We start from the raw sequence: 15099 nt of genomic DNA, 5'->3' as shown, positions 1-15099 counted from the left end.
AAAGAAACCTTTGATGGACCCTTTTGTAGTGTGAAAAATTAATCCCAAATGTATCTGTTTTACAGTTCCAAACTCTGGATCCCTGGTTTTCTTCTCCCGGGCAGCTAACTAGGTCATATCAGTCTATTCTCAGAGCCCAGCCCCACACAAACACTAATTGGTTTTCACATCTGAAAGTTTGTGTATCAGTTTGTCATTTCTAAATTTACATGATGTAATCCATGTACAAGATGGGAGATTTCATACCCTGTGGGAGGAGCAACTGCCACATGCTTAGTTTTCTAAATATATCTAGAGATACAAAATATTTTAAAAGAGGCAGAACCTCAAGAGTGCATTTCTCAACTTCAGATTTTACCAATTTGTGGGTTTGGTAGGAATTAGGGAATTCCTATTTTCTGTGGAGAAAATCTCTGACACAACTTTCCACCTCTAAATTTATTTTATAAAGAAAAATGATAATAATTAGAAACAAATATACAAACATAAAAACAAAACCTCCATCAAATCAACCATTACAAAACTCAAACTTATTGGATGTGAACTTCATGACCAAAAATTGAGAAGTAAGTGCATCATTTTTCAGGACATTGTTGAGGAGTCCCCACATCCATACATTAGTAGGGTCTATAGGAAAAACTTTGTGCTGATTTTTCAGGATCACAACACCATACCATAAAAATTACATTATAACTCTGTAATTTGAATGAGCTAGAAAATCCAAAGGTCGGGGTTACTGGTACATTGCAAGGACTTTTGGCAGGGACTATGCAGGTAATAAGTCATCAAAATAGTCCCCTTTGAGCAAGATGCTATTCCACCTTGGCTTTCTCTTTCCTCTTCCATTTCTCCCATTAGCTGTACCCACTTCTTACATAATGACTGGAAGGTTAGTATTGTACCATTTCCTTACAGCATGTTTCTAATACTTGGTTGTGTATTGGAATCACCTGGGGAACTTAAATCATTCTGATGCCTGGGTACCAAGCCCATGGATTTTGGTTTAATTGGTCCTGGGCAGTGGTACTTGTAAAAGCTTCCCAGATGATTCTAATGTGCAGCCAAAGTTGAGAAGCACTGTCTCACAGGCTGTTAAACTCATGGCCCTGCTGTACTTGTCCATCAATTCTTATGTCCTTGGGCTCAGGCTCTTCGACTTTAAGCATCTATTGATCGCTGGTCTCACTTCCTCTGCCTTCATAGACACAAGCTGAAAAGGCAGACTTGGGAGAAATAGCTGAATTTATTCACAGATTGACTTTGACTGGAAGTCCAGCAAATACAAGTTTTGGCAAAATATATCAAGCTTCTGGAACATGCCACCTCCTATGCCAGAGAAACTCAGAAAGTGCAGGAGAGTCCTGAATGAGAATTCCAGCTTTGCCTACTTACACTCTATTAACTTGGGAAAGTTGCTTGTCTTTTCTGAGCCTCAGTTTCCTCATCTATAAAAATTGGAATACCTACTTCCTAAGGCTGAATTAGACGACTAAAGGTTTAAAATAGTGCCCAGCATGTTCAATAGTGACAGCTATTTAAATGAAAAGAGAAGTGAAAATAGTTAAGGTTCATTCACTGATTACACACCAAGTGAATAATAATTACCATTTATTGAGCCAATTTATCTAATTTTTTATTCCTTATCTTCTCAAGAAATATTTCTTACTGACTTTATGCTAATCATACTGCTAGATACTAAGGATATAGTAAGGAATAGAACACACCTAATTTCTATCTTGACACATTTTAAAACTTAGTTAAATGCTTTGTCTATTCCTAGAGTTGATTTCAAGTAGCACAAGGATTGAGCTTACTTGGAGGAATGGTACTAACAAACTGACCATGAATGCACCCTTACAGCAAATCCTCAAGGAAATGCCATGCTGTGAAGAGAAACTTACACCCAGCAGACCAACAAACACTTATCAGAGTTCCATAACAGTCATGAAAGGCCAAAAGGCTATAAAACAGTTCATGAGAATATCAAAGGGAAGATCTCAAAAAAGCTGATGCTTTTTTTTCACTCAGCATGTAGTTTTAAAAAAATAAATTAGTAGTGGTATACATCTCTAGATTCTTGAAGGCCAGAGAAGCTCTGTTCCTTCCACCCCTTATTTGCCTAACTGGGACCGCTGCTGTGCCTCCTTTTCTGTGTAGCTCTCCATGTATTGTTAATTCTGTGTCTTACCTACTTTATTAGAACGATCTTTTTTGCTTGGTTCTGCTGCCATCTTTCAATCAACTAGTGCCACTATTATGACAATAGTACCTCTCCTTATAACAACTCTAAGAGCTGGTATTATTACCAGTATTTTACATGTGAGATTTAAATTACTTGACCAAAGTCACTGAGCTCGTACATGGCAAAGCTAAGATTTAACCTCCCATCGATCTGATTTCACAGCTCATCCTCTTAACCTCTGTTTCAACTGGACAAACCTCAGGTGACTGTGCTTTAGAAATATCAAGATCTGGCTGTTCAGAGAAATAACTTTAAAAGCCATAAGTAGAGAATAAGAACAGCAGATTGAACTGGAAGATGATGATGCAACCAAACCTAATGTAATCTTGGCTTATGGGTCCTTTGAAATTATGTGAAAGACTAAAATCCAATAAAAAATGGTGTCCAGTTTGTGTGGTTATCAATAAAAACTACTGATACTTAATTTCATGACATTCCATAGATTAAAGACTTATGAATCAGAGTACCATCTCTTCATAGCTCCAGCTGCAACTCTTTTGTCAGATCAGGAATATAGTAACTACAGCTAAAAAAGCAACAATTGCAATATGTAGATTGCATAAAAACCCCTGCTAACTCCAGGTAATCTTTTCCCACTTAAGACCTTTACTCTGATACTGGAGTGTGTAAGTGTGTATGTATATGTAGGTGTGGGTGTGAATGTGTATGTGTAACTGGGCCATGTGCAAATGCTTTGGCACTCATGTGGAAGGAGAGAGATTTTAAACCAGTCTTTTCTGGTCTTCCATGGGTTGGAAAGTATACACTCTATAGTGTGCCTATGAAGCTCACAGTGACTGCCTTCTTTTCTCCCCATCTACAACAGGGGCTTCTGAGAGCCATGTTTATATCAATGAAATATGACCCCATTCTTACTCCAGCTATCCATGACTTTTGCCATATGGTTTTGCAGTTCTTCCCACTAGAAATCAAGTATATTTTTTCTTCCTATTGATGTTGAAGTCAGCTGTGAAACTTGCCAATGGAACGTTGTCAGATGATACAACTTGAGCAAAGGCTTTAAATGTGCATGTAAATTCAGGCTTGTCCTCTTGAGTTACTAGCCTCTGTCTATGAGAGGAATATACCCCAGGTAGTACATTCTTCCATGTGGGTATCCAAGGAGGGTGAGAGACACAAGGAACAGACCTGAACAAGATCTGTAGCTCACAGTCAAGCTCATCCAAAATGAGCCCACAAACAAGTGAGCAAGAAATAAATGCTTATGGACTGAATACCCCTGAATTCTGGGATGGGTTATTATACAGAATTATTATAGCATTATATGACAGATATATTTCTCCTTGAAACTTAACACTTAAGCTGAGAGACAAAGAGACTACCTATTGGGTACTGGGGCATGTAAATGGCAGAGGTAGCTATGAAATGATGTTGATCTTTTATTCTGACCTACCTCTTTGCTTAATCTTTTTGTTTTTGCTCCTTTTTTCATCAAGGCAAAGTTCACAGAACATAGAATTAACCATTTAAAAACTACAGTTCAGGGGTATTTAGTACATTCACAGTTTAACAATCACCACTTCTAATTCCAAAATATTTTCATCAACCCCAAATAAAACTGGGTGACAATTAAGCAGTTACTCTTAATTTCTCCCTCCTCCCTATCCCCTGGAAGCACCCATCGGCTTTTTGTTTTTATAGATTTACCTATTGCTATGGACTGGAGTGTGACCCTTCTCAAATTCATATGTTGAAACTTTAGCGTCCCATGGGACTGCGTTGAAGAGAAGGTCTTTAAGGAGACAATTAAGGTTAAATGAAGTCATAAGCATAAAGCCCTGATCCGGTAGAGTTGGTGCCCTTATAAGAAGATAAAGAGACACCAGAGCTCTCTCTGCCATATAAGAACACAGAGAAAAGGTGGATTTCTAGACAATAGGAAGAGAACCCCAACCAGAACCCCAACCATGATGACAACCCAATCTTGGACTTCCAGCTTCTGTACTGTGGAAATAAATTTCTGTTGTTAAAAGTACCTAGTATATGGTATTTTGTTATAACAGCCCGAGCTTTATCTGGTCGGGCTAAATGTTGATGGACATTTGGGCTGTTTCCATCTTTTGGTTATTATTAATATTGCTCTATAAACATTTAAGTACAGGTATTTGTTTAAGTACCCATTTTTAATTTTAGGGTATATTTTGAGGAGGAGAGAAATTTCTGGGTCACATGGTAATTCTCAGAACCCTGAACTCTTGTTGCTCAGATCCTCAAAGCTGTTTCCTGGTTTTCATGTAAGAATTCTTCCTTGGATGTCATAAAATAGCCCAGAATACTTTTAATACATCCCTTTTGTTGCTCTAAAACAGACATCTCTTACTTAAGCTAGGTTAATGCCTGTTACTTGCAACTAGAGGAACCTAGACTAACAGAGAATAAAATTTTGAATTTTTAGCCATAAGAAAAATGGGCCGAAAACTCCTCTTTCAAAGTTCTCCAGAGGGATGGTCAACACTTGGTGATAGTAATCAGTTGACTGTCTTGATAAGATTCTGAAATAAGACTTTACTATGAGATTTGCTTAGATTACTACTCACCTTTGGGAAAAGGCAGCATAGGACCTTGCATTTAGAGCATATTCCAATTCGAAACGACTTCGTAGAGCTGACACATGACTCCTGCCAGGTCCTCCGCGACTCTCCAGGCAATCAGAAGATGAAGAAGGTGAGAGAGACCCGCTGCTGTTACTTGATGCAGGAGACATCAGCTGAGTGGAGGAGGGGCAATTTCAATTGTAAAATAATCCCAACATGTGTGAAGGCATAACATAAAATATGGATTTAACTTTCTGTTCTAAGGTTTCCCACATTTTAATTTCTATTCGCTTCAGCTTGCTTTTGGCTTTTTCTTTCAGGGAAAACCTAATGGCAACATCTGGCTAGCTTAATTTAGTTTTTTGACCCAGTTCTGTGCTGAGAGCTGGCCTATTAAATTTATGCTCATCTTTCTGAAAACACAGTAGGCCCAAATCAGATTCATAAAATATATTTAGAAGGTTATCATTCAATGATCAAAAGATTCTTCACATTCTTCACTATGGCAATAAGATTGATGGCAGAGTTTCTTTAAATCATAGCTAAAATTATTCCCTTTACATGAAATTATTCCCTTCAAGTACAATGAATTTACACAGTTTTCCAAGAATACATCAATTTTATAAGAAGAAAAATGCTTTAATGCCTGGTAAGTGTTTTCCCATATTGGACAGGCCAATCCCTTTGCCACATGGTAGTTCTTCAGATGTTTAAAAACAGCTGCTGGACTCATCCTAACTTTCTCTTTTCTGTGGTAAGCATCACTAGTTTCTTCAACCGGTTTTCATGTTACATGGTTTTCAACTTATTCACCAGTAAAATCTCTCTCTTCTAAAATGTGTATCCCAGTTTTAATTACTCCTTTAAAAGGCTCAGCGACACAACTGGATACCACCTGGCTATTTCAGAACAAGAATAATCATATCTGTTATTTTGCAAAAGAGTCACTTTATATTCTAACTCCCAATGAGTTTATTAACCACAAGAATTCATGATGCTCCTAAGCCACGTCTCCACCATTTGATACTTTCATTATTTTTTTTTTGACTCTGATGCAGGACATTATAATCATATGCATTCCTGTTAAAGTTATTCTTATTAGACATGTACTATTACTTCAACCTCCAAGAATGTCTAGAGTCCTGCTTTCAAATATTTTCTGTCCCTCTTTATTGTATCTGCTTTGGTCCAAGCCATTGACTGAAAAGTTGAAGAGTATGAAGGATAAAGTCTTATGGAACTGCATAAGACAGCCTCTTAGGCTGACTCTGGTCCATTAATTGGTGCAATTCAGTTCAGCAAACTCTCTTAGCATATAGACCATTCATCTTCTGCCCTGGGGGCAGAGTATAAATAAGAGGCTTGATCAATATATTATAATAAGACAAGCTAGTTTAGCAGATCCTGTCATGGTCCTAGTTTCTAGAATCCACCTCCAGATGGATCTATCCTATATGCTTGGAGCAAACTTGCTGGAATCCTATGTTTCTAAATGAGAGGGCATTTTAAATTCAAGCCTTGAAGCTGTCTCTTAACACCCAAGGCTTCTACAGATGCTTTTGTCCACAGGGCCTGCTGAAGCCCCACCAAATATGTGACTACTTCTCCCCACTTTCTGTAAGTCCCAGGATTGAAGAAGAGAAGGGAAAGAGGATCTTAGGTCTAAACACTGAAGCTTCTTTCCACACAAAAGTTTTCTTTAGAACTTCCAGCAAAGAGTCATGAGACAGAGCCACTCACTGCAGGCTGTAACTGCAACTAGGTCCAATGACTCTTAGTTGAGATATTTTATTAAGGGAAAAAACTCTGCTTTTCTGGGATGGCTCCACTTAGAGACTTGGTTGTACAATCTCAGGTTAATGCTATTTCTCTCTGTTGTTGCTCCTCCCCTGCATATGCAAATGTATATATGATCCTCTATGTGTGATATATGTCTTCCTCTGCCAGTAGCACTTATTTGCATTTGAGAATATATTATTTTTGAATCAGTGTGCATGTTTTAGTTCCCTCACCTATTTTGAAGTGCTATCTCTTAACCAGGTGTATGGAAAATCAAGGCAATTATAAAGAAAATTAAAGCAAACAGCTTTAATAAGGAAAGAAAATTCCATTAGCCTGATTACCGACATATATCACATTAAGCAACATACATGTGGTGTGAAAGCAATGACTTCCAATTAACTTATGCACATATTTTATTGATAATTTTTCTTTTCACATTGAATGTAAATGAACAATAGCTTAACATTTTAGCTTACATATCTCTGTATGAAGAACCTTTTGCATGAAAAATCGATTTAATAATTACCTTCTAAATGTATGTTATACTTTCCAATATTTACTTATCAATTTTTTAAGCTGAGTATGACTATGTCCATTTGCCTGCCTTATTATTTGTTGGAAGGGCCCAAATTCACTCGGACTTTGCCTTTGTCCCTGTAGATACGGCTAATTCTGCTCCACCCTAGAAACTTAATGAATAGGGTAAATATGGATGGAGTTATGGGTCCTCATAGTAGCTTTTCATAAGTACCGTCTCACCTACATTCCCTGACAGCCTTGGATATTCAGGGCTTTTTTGTGGACATATTTCAGAAGCTAAACTTTTTACCTCAATGTTGCAGAGACACTCTTCTAACTTCATGACAACTTCAGAAAACTCGGGTCTTCCCTGTAAATAGAAAAAAAGAAATTTTTCTTTTCCCTGAAGAATAAAAGGAAGGAGACTCTCTTTGGATTTTAAAATTGGGTATTAGCATTTGCAAAGAATGAGATTAACAATAAAGTGTATTTTTTATTTAAAATACACTTTTATTGAAGTGTTAATTGAATGTTCATTTGCTGTTCATGGAGGAATGTTGAGTCTCCCTCTGATAAGAGTTTTAAGTCAGAATTTGCAACTACATTCAGATAATGAAATAGTGGAAAAGCTTTAATTAGCTTTGCATGTTTTTAAATGGCAGGTTTCCTCTTCAAAATGAAAGAATAATAGCGAATACTAAAAACTATTAACTATGTCACTGCCTAGTAATATACCGCACACTATGTATAAAAAGAACTGCTAAAGCTAGATTTATAATGAACTTCACTTCTGAAAAGATCATCTCAGATTCAAAACTAAGATGATGATAGAAACCTCAGAACTATGCCTTACTTTAGGGTTTAAGATAAGCTTTTTTAAACTTCTTAGACAGTGTCATTAAAGTTATTGCCCATTATAAACCTTTGTGTCAGATGAGTTTGGTTAAAAAAATGTTGCATTCCCAATATATTTCAAACTTTGTTCCAGTTGCAAGGGATATAAAAATGATTATTGGAGAAATTCTTGGAAGTTTAGAAAATGTTGGCCTCTTTGGAGGAAATTATTTTCCTTCTTTTGTCGGATCCTAAAACCATACATTCTATCATTTCTCTCTATGAAACTTTCACTACCAGGAGGTGGAGAGCCCAATTTAACATTCAGGTGCAGTAATCAACTAACTTAGATTCTAAGTAGAACAACTTTTCCCTTACTATCTAGCACGTCCCTGAGAACATTGCTTCTCTTATAAGCTGTTTCCTCTCACAATCTCCTTGTATCTCTAGGTTGGTGGGGGCACTGGGAATAGTGACAGCAGTGGGGTGAGCAAAACCCTGTGTCTTCCTTGCTGTCACTGCTACTTCCAAATGGTTTCTTCCTCTGAACACCATCAGCCCATCAGGCTATACCACCAGAGTCTAGGTATAGACTTCCTTTGCTTACTCTTCTCTAATGAGCTTTTCCTCCAAACCCAGTTAGTCACTCAGCCTTTTAGTTATACCCTAGACCCTGTCACGACCAATGTCTGCAACCCCTCCATACTCTCCAACCTCTCAATCTTTATTAGACAACTCTCTGAGCTCTGTCTCCTTTCTCTCTTGCTCACTTCTTCTAGAAACCCAACTCCAACAATCTTTGATCACACTGGTTCTTAGAAGCCATTTTACCACTTAAAAAAACAAACAAAATAAGAGCTTTTTATTATGAGCATTTGAAAATATGTCCTAAAGTAGATACTCTTCTATCTGCCTATCTACCCACCTACCTATCTTTTCCCCAATTTATTTCATCCTTTTTTCACTGTCACTTTACCTTTACCTACCTTATATTTCATTTCCATGTATCACTTAGGTTCACTTCCAACTATCACTCCCTTTCACACATCCTCAGCTTCCTTGCCTCATCTTGCATTTTGTACACTACTGAAAAAATCCTAGAATTTGTTGAGTCCATTCTGCCTGGTCTCACTTCAAAATCATGGCCCTCTAACCTCCCGTAGATCATCAGTACTGCGCAGAGAGACGATTACGTATTTCCAGCCCATTCACTCTTTCACACTTCAGATGGCTATTTTGTACCTTCTCCCGTCTCCTTAAACCTTTAGTTCCCACTGCTACATTAAACTACTCACTTATGACCTACATAATTTGCCCTGACTTTTGTTTCTTTGGATGATCTTTGCCTAATTCTGAGGCCAGCTCCTTTACTTGTGTGCTCCAGTAATAATTCTCTCACCCATTGTTTGCATTGTTCATGTTCCATCTTTATTGTTTAATCTCCACCACTATACAGACATACTATACATTCTCCTATCTTAAAAGCAAACAGCAAAATAAAGCTCTTAACATCTCTTCTTCAAGCTTCTTCAAGCTACTGCTCCATTGTTGTTTACCTTTACAGCAAAACTGTTCTAGAGTTATCTAAATTTGCTGTCTCTAATTCCCCTCCTCCCATTTGCAATCCATCCTAATCAAGCTTTCTCTTACCATCAACACTGCTGAAACTGCCCTTGTCAAGTTACAAAGATCTTCTCATTGCTAAATTCAATGATTACATCTCAGGGGTCATCTCACCTGGCATAGCATTAAATACAAGCAACAATTCCTTTGTCCCTGAAACATGTTTTTCAATTGGTTTTGAGGACATCATTTTCTTTTTTCTCTTTTTCTTTCTTTCTTTCTTTCTTTCTTTCTTTCTTTCTTTCTTTCTTTCTTTCTTCCTTCCTTCCTTCCTTCCTTCCTTCCTTCCTTTCTTTCTTCTTTCTTTCTTCCTTCCTTTCTTTCTTCTTTCTTTCTTTTTTTTTCTGCTCTCATTGGCTTCTTCTTAGCCTCCTCTTTTGGTTTCATCTCTCCTCCTTATCTTCAAGTTTTTAATTGCCCCCAGACTCAGTCTTTGGTTCTCTTTACCCTTTAGAGTTAATCTGTTGAGGAGTTAATTCAGCTTCATGCCTTTACAAAACAATTCCCAGATTTCTATCTCTAGCCCAGAACTTTTTCCTGAACCCTAAACTCATACATGCAATTAATTATATTTATAGCCTTTCCCATTTCAGTAAATGAAAACTCCATCCTTCTGCTTGCAGAGGCAAAAGAAAAGAAGAAAATAAGTTGATCTTTGACTTCTCTTTATCATACTTGCCTTTAAAGTATCAGCAAATTATATTGATCCGACCATTCAGTATTTGAATGATCAAGTAGCTTATATTAGATCAACCCACCTACAGAAAACAACTAAAACTCTGGACAAAATGTAAATGACAGCTACCTGAAGGCAGTGGAAAGTTAATAAAAGCAAGTAGATCTTGGAAGGGAGTGAGTCACTTAAAAGAAAGGAACTAATATATTTCCCACCTCGCTTGCTCTCTCTGTATATCATTTATATACTGAGGGTAGACCACTTCTGTATTCTAGGAAACAATTAACATTCTGATGGTTTGCTTGTTTGAAGGACCAGAGGACAACATTCAGGGCAACTGGAGTGTATCAGTTATTGTTTTATAACCAGTTACCAAAAACCTAGCGATTTAAAACAATGTCCATTCATTATCTATTTCCATGGGTCAGCAGTCCAGTATAGATTGGCTGGGTTCTTTGCTCAGAGTTTCACCAGACTGAAATCAAGGAATCAGTGGGCACTGTGATTCTCATCGCATCAAAGAGGCTCAGGGCCCCTTGTAAGGTCATTGGTTCTTGGCAGAACTCATTTCTTTGTGGCTGTATGACACGTCTGGTTTTCTTGCCAATTGTTGCCCAGAAATGACTCTCAAAATCTAGAGGATGCCTACAGCTGCTTGCCACATAGGGAGTTCACAACATGGCTGTTTGCTTTTTTTTCTGATGGGCAAGGGGACATGCCTCTGACTTCTTACTCTGTGACCAGTTGTAAATCTTATTCTGCTTTTAAAGGGTTCACCCAATTAGGCAAGGCCCACTTGAGATAATCTTCATTTTGCCATATGATGAAACATAATCATGGGAGTAATACCTCATCATATTCACAGGTTCTGTCCACACTGAAGGGGAGGGTTTCCACATGGCATGTACAGGGAACAGGAATATTGCAGGCCATCTCAGAATCCTTCTTATCACAAATGGGCAGGGGAAAATGAGAAGAGATCCTGGAAAAAGTGCTGGAATCTGAGTGTAAATTCTGCCTAAATCTCTAGTTGGCCCCTAACCACACATGCATGAGGCCAACTAGCCAACCAGTTAGAGCTAAAATAAATGAACTGAGATTAGATCTGCTGCCCCATGCAGGGCATTCTTCTTACTATTTTTTCAGACTGAAATTATCTAATGCTTATTTTATGTCCATGGATATTCACTGCACTCTGCAAGGCACAACTCACAAGCTACATCCTTCTTAAAACATCCAAGTTATTCCACAAAATAAATATTCACTTGAATTTAGATTTACTTCCTTTCTCCTTGTGTTATAGACAGGTATTTACATGTCTATCACTAGCTGGAAAGTGCTTTGATGATAAGCAATGGTTTATTTAAACTTATACACCAAGCGAGTTCCGTCAGACAAGTTAAATGAGCTCAAATTTATTAAATTAAATTGCATTGTTATAATAAAAATATCATCTGGAATATGCTTACCTCTCATCCTTGTCTATGCCTTATCATCTCTTGCTTATATCACTAAAATTGCCTCCTATTTTTTCTACTTCTGTTCTTTGCCTATCTGAAAGTACGTCCCCAATCCAGTAGTTAGTAATCATCATTTAAAAATATACATTGGACCAAGAAATGCCACTCATTATAGCCTCCAATTGCGTCTCATGTTATTTGGGTAAAAACTCCATCTCTAAGGTATACAACAATCTGCTCCTCTGATCCTGTGCCTCCTTCTCTTCTCCTTCGTCTTGTGCACTCCACTCTGGCCACACCAGCCACCTCATGCCCTTGAGAACTTTGCACTGGGTTCTCTCCACCATGACACACTAACACCTTCACCTCTTCCAGCTTATTGTTCAAATGTTGTTTTATCAGAGACATTTTCCTTGTTTGTCATATTTAGAGCTCTCAGGCCAATGTAATCTTCTTCTTTTCTTGTTTTATTTATTCTATAGCACTTAACACTACATGAATTAATACATATTTTATGTTATTTGTTTATTATTTATATTTTTTTATAGAAAGTGCACTTCACAAGGGCAGGGGCTTGTCAACCACTGCTCCATCCCTAGTACTGTGAGCAGTGCCTAGCCTATAAAAGGTGAGCTACAAGTGCTTGCTGTACCAATAATATAATTAATCATTTTATGTTTTTTTTAACATTTTATTTTCTTCTCAAACTATCTTATTATAGGTAGAGGGTTTTATTATAATCTGCTCCTTGTTTTTTTTTTTTTAAATCAACCAGGGAAGACATTACAAGTGAATTGTCTTTCTTGAACATAAAATTCAAATGATGTTATATATTTCATTGGGAAGTTGGAAAAACATAATAACAGCAAAATTTAACATTTACTAAACACTGCGAGTACGCATTTAACTCTTATAATACTCTGCATTGTAGAGATTTATTATTATTTTGATTTTACACATGAAAAAGCAGAAAATAACAAATAAAATATTTTTTCTAAGATAATATAGTAAAAATAGAGCAGAATTCAAAACTAAGTAGAGCTTTTGATCTTAATCATGACTTCATATTCACTCCCTAGGTGTGGCATTTAAATCTGTAAAGAGTAAGAATTGAGTTGTAATCATGTAAGATTCGGTGCCTGAGATTAAGTTTTCATACTAGAAGAAACACTGGATTGAAAGCTAAAAGACTTGGTAAAATACCTACCAGCTATGTGACTTAGGATGGTTTATTAATGATTCTGAGCCTGTTTCTTTAGTCACCGATTGGGCTGCAGAATTAAGAAAACTAAATAAGATAATGTTGTAAAAGCACTAGGAACTATACAGTGTTTTGCAAAGTAACTTAATTTTTCAAAATACTAAGAAATATGACCTGTTTGTGAGCTCTCTGAATTTATAGCCAATGCTTTAACATTTAGGTTTAAATTCTATGCAAATTAAGGAATGTAGTTATTTATCTGGTACCTTATGAGAACACTAAGGTGCTCATTGAACAGCAGAAATTACCATAATGCCTCATAAGCTTTACATACTGAAATAATGGACAGTAAATGCCAACATTATGATATGCATTGCCTTCTACTTTCCTTTCAGGTGGATGGCTGGTACTCTTTGCCATCACGTTGCGGTTGGTGGCAGCTTGCCCTGAGTCGTGTGTGGTGTGCACCAGAGATGTAACTCTCTGTCACCAGCTAACCTATATCCTAGGTAATAAAACTAATAACTCTAAAAAGTAGTGGTCAGTGAACCTGGAAAATCGGTTGCCATACCTTTCACTGTACTGACTGTTCTCTGTGCTCAGCTGAAAAGAGGTAACCCTTTAATGAATACACTTCATACAATGACTAAAGAGACTGGTAATATTTTATTTTCCTGTTCCTGATGGTCTCAACCAAAACTATTTAAAGACCTTCATAGGTAATAGAGATAGTTTGCTGTTGCAAAGGAATATTACCATTTTCTCTAGCTGCACACTTAACAAATATATCACTTTAATTATATTTTTGTACATACTTTGTGTAGACTTGAACCCTGCCACCAGCTAGCAGAAATATAAATGAATCAGAAACCTGAACTGCAGTTGTTCAGCGTTAGTAAGATTAAGTGACGTACCAGTGAAACAGATTATTATCAAAGTGCGTCTCATTTTGAAAGTCTAGTCTTTTTTTATTGGTGGTAAATGAGCTGTAGAAATGCTAACAAGATACACTGCCTGTATTCATTACATATTGCTTGCTTAAGTCAACAATTTAATAAGACACCTTATTAACAAATTTGAGGAGAATGTGATTTACATCCTGATATCCAAGAAGAGATAAACAAGCTATAAGCTCTGCCAATGGAAAATTTCCATAAACAGCCTGAGTTAAGACACAGTGGAAGAGAATAATTTCTTCCATTTCTAAAATCCCACGACTCCGGTAATTAGGAGGCAGACGTTGTCACCACCCTTGACAGGACAGAGAAGGTTTCAAGGAGAGTTGATGTGCATATTGTTTCTAATCAGTATTGAAAATGCTTTAACACTAAACTCTCACCATCTAAAATGGATTTGTTGACTTCACTACATTTATTTTTTCTGATCAGAGATGGTCGATGTCTGTAAGAAACAAGTATTTCTCATCTACATTGTTGTACCTCAATATCCTGCTTCTCATTTACAGAACACCACATTTGTGAAGTTAGATTTCATAAACACAGAAAATAAAATGGATGACTTGTGAGTGGGGTTTCTCTCTAGATCTAGACAAGAAATAATTGACAGAAATGATAGCCTGTGTATTCAGAGTCAGCAAATCCCTAAAGGACTGGGGACCCAGGAAAACAAAACTTCATCCCATATCAAAAACAATAATGAGAGGAACAAAATACCAAACTGGCCAGAATTAATAGAATTCAAATAATCAATAATAAATGCTGAAAAAACTACCAAGATTTAAGCTTGCTTGTGCTGCAGGGATGAGAACAATTCTTCCATAAGAAGGCACTCTGAGAATCTTTTGTCTTTTATCTATTTTTTAATCTCTTTGTTTCTGCACTGCAGTCTGAATTTCCTAAGGGATTTGTGATTTGCTTCCCTATGGCTGACTGTTCTAATATCACCTGTAGACCTCCCAGTGACAATGGACTCCTCCATCCTTATGACACTGTCATTTGCAGTCAAAACAATTTTAGCATGATAAAGATGTGTTACAATAACTCCTGATTATAATACATCTTTATTGAGTTAAAATGCTTTGATTTCTAATGACAGAGCAGTGATAGCTCTGAGGTGATTATGGTGAAGGGATTTAACAGTCGGAGGCCCTGAGTACCACCTGTCATCACATGATGGACTTCATTGGAGGGAACAGATATTAGACAGGAGGCCAAGATGGCCCAGACTATAATGAGAACCCCACTGAC

General features: G+C 37.0%; 1 protein-coding gene across 2 annotated transcripts in view; it reads right to left on the bottom strand.

Annotated features, from left to right (window-relative positions):
* The window catches only part of TNNI3K (TNNI3 interacting kinase), a 307038-nt gene that overhangs the window by 46192 nt on the left and 245747 nt on the right, over positions 1-15099 (bottom strand). For both annotated transcript variants that reach the window (NM_001204802.2, XM_078329224.1), the window contains 2 exon segments: positions 4801-4970; positions 7409-7468. In NM_001204802.2, coding sequence (NP_001191731.2) covers positions 4801-4970; positions 7409-7468 — 230 coding nt within the window.

This window comes from Callithrix jacchus, chromosome 7 (assembly GCF_049354715.1).
Source record: "Callithrix jacchus isolate 240 chromosome 7, calJac240_pri, whole genome shotgun sequence".
In the NCBI taxonomy this organism is placed as follows: Eukaryota; Metazoa; Chordata; class Mammalia; order Primates; family Cebidae; genus Callithrix; species Callithrix jacchus.
Note: the sequence above shows the minus strand (reverse complement) of the source record. Positions and strands in the feature narration are given on the sequence as shown.